The sequence below is a fragment of the Montipora foliosa genome, chromosome 11 (assembly GCF_036669935.1).
Source record: "Montipora foliosa isolate CH-2021 chromosome 11, ASM3666993v2, whole genome shotgun sequence".
Taxonomy (NCBI): domain Eukaryota; kingdom Metazoa; phylum Cnidaria; class Anthozoa; order Scleractinia; family Acroporidae; genus Montipora; species Montipora foliosa.
This window is the reverse complement of record NC_090879.1, coordinates 8,710,660-8,715,659: the sequence shown is the minus strand read 5'-3', so window position 1 is coordinate 8,715,659 and position 5,000 is coordinate 8,710,660. Positions and strand designations below refer to the sequence as shown.

Genomic DNA, 5,000 nt, shown 5'->3' with positions numbered 1-5,000 from the left:
ACTAAAAAACCCAACCAACTTAAAACGGTTGATCCCAATAGAACACGACCTAAAAGAATAATAACTTCTCGCATCGTTAGGTTGGGCCGCCTGTGACTCGTAAATTTAGTTTCACTGTAAGTAAAATTAGTGGTTTTGCTCAAAGTTGTTCCCTTCTGCATGCACAAGCACACAATAGACTTGGTAAATTAAGTCTCCACCATTAACTATCTCTTCGAAATGCAAATACATTTCAATAACAATAATTTACAAAGTAAGGAGGCTCGAAAGGGTTTTTCGTTTATCTAGTGTTTGTGAAACAATGAAAGGTACCAATGAAGGATATTTCATACTGTAGGCATTAACTATAAATATCTTTGAAACTCTATTATTGGGTAATACTTTAAGGGCACTTTTGACGTCATATCGATTACCATGGCAACATGCCAGGTCCACAGAAAGGCCCTCTAGATTTCAGTTTTTGAAAATTATTTGAAAAACTAAGTTGGTAACCTAACGTTTTGATTTCTTTGTTGGAAACATCCCTAATTTTAGAAAGTATGACAAAAAGTTATGTAGTAGAATTTAAGATACATTGCAAAAAGGTGTTTTACAGTTTACAGAAAATTGTACTAGATAATTGTGCCACCGTGAATGATACGTGCATGCAAAAAATCAAGGTAGGTCACCAAGTGAAATTTCGAGATAAAGGCAATATTTTTTCCGCAGGTTTTATTTCCGGTTTGCATGATTTTACGCCGTATTTTCACTTCTGCTATGTTGTGCACGCTAGTTTTGATAGAAATTTGATTCATTCAGCTGACGCATGTTTCTTACTTATGGCGTGTGTAGGTTACATGTGCGCACAGCCAAAAACCCTTTCAAGCCTCCTTAAGGACGGTGCCTACTATTGTTATCACGCATATATTCTGCGCATCTCCAGATACTTGGGTTTCCTATCGGTGATGCTTACCAATACAGTGATATTTTTGCACGTTTTAAAACTATAATCCGGAGAAAGTAGATCTTAGTAAATACTATTGGTATCCAAAAAAAAAAAGCGGGTAACCTTGCATTTTTGAGAGATAATTAAGCTTCAATTTGAGAAAGACTGCCATACATTGCTTTGTATTTTAAAACCTTTTAAAAGTGTTATTCATCATGAATTATCTTTGAAAAATGTGTGGTTACCCCCAATTTTCTTTTTGGATTTCAATAACACTTGTTAAGATCTACATTTCCTGCATAATCATAAACCAGGGCAAAAATACCTTTGAATTAGTTGGCACTGTCCTTAAGTAACGATGCCGGCTCGCTTATGTCCAACTGGGAAACTGTATATGTATTTTGTATGGCGAAAACAGGCCCTACATTTTAACATATTTTTAGGGATTGAAGTTGATTTGTTGTGTTGACCAGACTGTCACCATGGTGCTGATACACTGACGAACAGTCCTTTAACACAGCCAAACCCCTTTATCTCTTAATAAAACTGAAATGTCTTAAACAAAAAGGAAAAATCTTTTAGGACAGCGAAGTTTTTGATACAAATTAAAGATTCAAGCGTAAAGAGGCATTTTTAGTTTCAATTTTACAGTTCTGCCTTCATAACTCGTACAGATTTCTGTTGTGCAAGTACGAAACACAGGTCACAGGTCCAGGTCAATGTTCATTCATCCATTAAAGCTAACCTTAGTCCTAATTAGGCCTCAACAAGAGTTTTTAGGCCTGTGATGTTAGCATTTGTATATGGTTAGGATGGTTTCTGTATAATTAGTTGGTAAAAGAATGACCGGGACCTTTAATTGACTTGTGTTTTGTACCAGCTCATTTCTCTTTGCCAATTCAATCTCACATATTCTTTTTGCGTGCAAATGGAAATCTAAACTAAGGTTGCTGTGAAATTAACTTCAGGGAAGGTCAGGTCTAACTGGAGTGTATAAATTATAATTGAGCCAAATGTTTGTCTTCATGTTGACATAGTCAAATGAAAGATATGGATGCACCTATAGGCTATACACTTCCCCTGGGTACAAAAATACTGACATCGCATAAACACCTATTACCCTTCTTTACGGGGGCAAAAGCTATATAGATATAAAGTTTTGATTTTTTCTTTACTGATCACTTGCACGTTGTTTGCTTCCTCTATATGTTTCATTAATTGCTAAATTTCGGAAATGACTTCTTCTTTGCAGCAAATAATTATTGGCATCTTGGGAATTGTGACATGGCTGAAGCTCAACAAAATGGCGGTGAGTTAAAAAGTTTTAATACAGCAATAAAGTTACAATGAAAGCTTGATTGCACAACGAAGCTAGTAAGCTGAGTTTTTCGTAACTGTTTGCTTGCAACTGGAACTGTTTGGATTTCTGTTGATTTTGTCGTTACCACCACACTTTTTAAAGACTTTCAACTCTTTTCAAAATTTCGAATGGAACCACTCTCCAAGGGTGCGAAAAGAAATTTTCTTATGCAGTCTGTCAATCAAAAACTTTAAGTAGATTTTCATGTGAGGATTTTAGCCATGAAAGAGGCAACTGAGTGTTACTAATGTGCGAACCAGCAAGCCATGCGACTCATGCAAGCCATGACTGCGAGTCGACATGCGAGTCACACAGTTATTGAAAGCTAACCGTTTTAAAATGGGTGCTTATATTATAGACTTAATAACTGTTTATCAGCGCTATTTGAAATGGATGCTTAGACTTAAGGACATTCGCGCGAAAATTTTTCAACATTGATTTTTTTCTGAAACTTTTACCACTGTAAGATGATGAGTTAGTTATGTCAGAAAATGTAAAAAAAATGAGGGTCACCGACTTCGTTTTGGAGAGAACATGCCGGGAAAAACACCCAAAATGTGACAAAATCGGGCTTCATTAGCGAATAAGGCCAGTGTCTGTAAACCCAAATAATTATATTGCTATCAAATCTTTGAAGTGAAATCTTCTCTGCCAAATATTGTTTAAGTGGACTTATTATGTGAATTTAGTCAATTGGTGAGGTTTCTTAAAGATCAAGTTCGCATTTAGCGACCACAGTTTCACTCGCCTTGCAGCCTCAAGATGGCAAGATTTGATGTCCCGTGAGCAAAAATCTTGAAATTTTTTTAACTTCCCACATTGATTTTTTGTTCATTTTTGGACAACGTGGAGATAATTGTATATAAAATCCGTTTCTGGAAAGAAAAATAGGGGTCACCGAACGACCAAGACCGTTAAATCCAGGCAAAGCTATAGCAATTACCTTTTGCCCTATTATTTCTCATTTTATTACTTAGCGCGCGCTCGTGTATGACGTGGCGTGTGCATTTGCGTGCACAGTAAGGATGCGCAGAAACAATTGGCGCGAACGTCCTTAAATGCAAAATTCGCATGGCTCGCTGGCTCGCACATAAGGCAGACCCGAGGCAACTGGGAGGCAAACAGAACAAAAAAAAAATTTTCTCGGGATCTTTCATTTGAAATGGGCACACTTTGAAGAAACTATATCAAGCTATAATTTCGAATTTTTTCTGGGGTATCTTACACCTAGAGAAAAATCTCTCGGAGGAGAGAAGAAAATCAACCCACCTGATGTTGTAGTTGAATCAAAAAATCTAAAACCATATTGGGCCACGTTGGTGGAGAGTGAGTCTTTTCCCCTCCGCGAAAGTTTTTTTCATGTTTTAGCGACGACAGCCTCAATGAAAACGTCACATCAAAATAATAGAAGTTCGTGCAGTTGAGATTTTAATTACTGCTGACTGGTTGGAACAGTCTGTTGAGCATCAGACTATTGTGCAGGATTTCGCAGGTTCAATGCCATCCGAACCAGCATCGGGGTCTGTAACCCATAATTAGACTCCCAGGGGCTCCCCATTGACAAGTAAAACTGTCTGGCGTTAGACAGAGTAAAATACAAAGCATGGCCGTTTTAGTCCAGCTTGGGAGACAAAGGGTTAATTTGTGCCCCTGTGACCAAAAAAATCAATTATTCTTATTTTTCTTTGGATTTCAAAACTTATTGTTAACCAAACACTTAAAGGGACCAAAGCTTTAAGCCTTGATTCCAAAAAGACACCTGTTAATTTTAACAGGAATTTCCCTATTTAATGGTCTGCCATTACTAACTTTAAGTTCCTAAGAGAGCTGGTTTGAGGAGAAAATGACATCAAAGGCTCACTAGTTTAAGAATGCAATGCATGTACACATACGCTGCAGAATTACTACGCAGCACAGGAATTTTGGGCTTTCAGACTTTTAAACTCGTGTTTTGCATTTGTAATAAGTTGCATTCACAAACTGAAATTTTAAGCTAGCGAGCCTTTGACGTCACCTTTCCCTGGATCCAACCCTTTGAGGTTCAAGCAGTTGGTCAGTGTTGACCACGAGTAATGGCGCGTCATGAAATCCAAAACTTACACTCAAAGTAAACGCCTTTGGATAAAAACCAAAGCTCAAAATGTTGCCAGTCAGGTGTTGAGCAAACACACTTTCAAAATCTGAAGGAAAAAAGGAGGTGATTTTTTTTGTCACAGGGGCACTTAAAATAACTAAGGAGAAAGTGATGCCTTCATGATGACATCTGCAAATGGTTAGACATTCTAGTCTTCTCGGATATGGATGATAAACCATAGGTCACATCTGGCAACACTTGTTGATTTAATAATTCTGTGGGACATTAAAGGCCCAACTTCAACTGACAGGCATTGCGTGCCATGGAACAATTTTCAAAATTTTATGAAAATCCCACCAAAGCTGAAATTCATCCAATCAGATGGCTGCGATAAGGAATGCCAATTTCCATAACAAAAACACAGATGGTCAAAAAGCCTGTCAGTTGAATGTGGGCCTTTATTAATTTAATTAAAATATCCCACACACTCCCCGTGAACTGAAGAGTATGGCATGGAATTCCCAGTGTTGTGGTCAGGCACCCCATCAGTGGTGCCTGTACATGATGATGTCTGATCTCATGCACCCATATATTCAATTTGATTACTTGTAAACACATTTAAATAGAGCGGTTGTCAGTGT

At 37.6% G+C, this 5,000-nt stretch overlaps 1 protein-coding gene across 1 annotated transcript in view; it reads left to right on the top strand.

Moving 5' to 3' along the window:
* Positions 1-5,000, top strand: part of LOC137977484 (uncharacterized) — a 14,707-nt gene that overhangs the window by 4,729 nt on the left and 4,978 nt on the right. Inside the window, exon 2 of the mRNA XM_068824715.1 lies at positions 2,178-2,234. Coding sequence (XP_068680816.1) covers positions 2,178-2,234 — 57 coding nt within the window. The remainder of the gene's footprint in view (positions 1-2,177; positions 2,235-5,000) is intronic.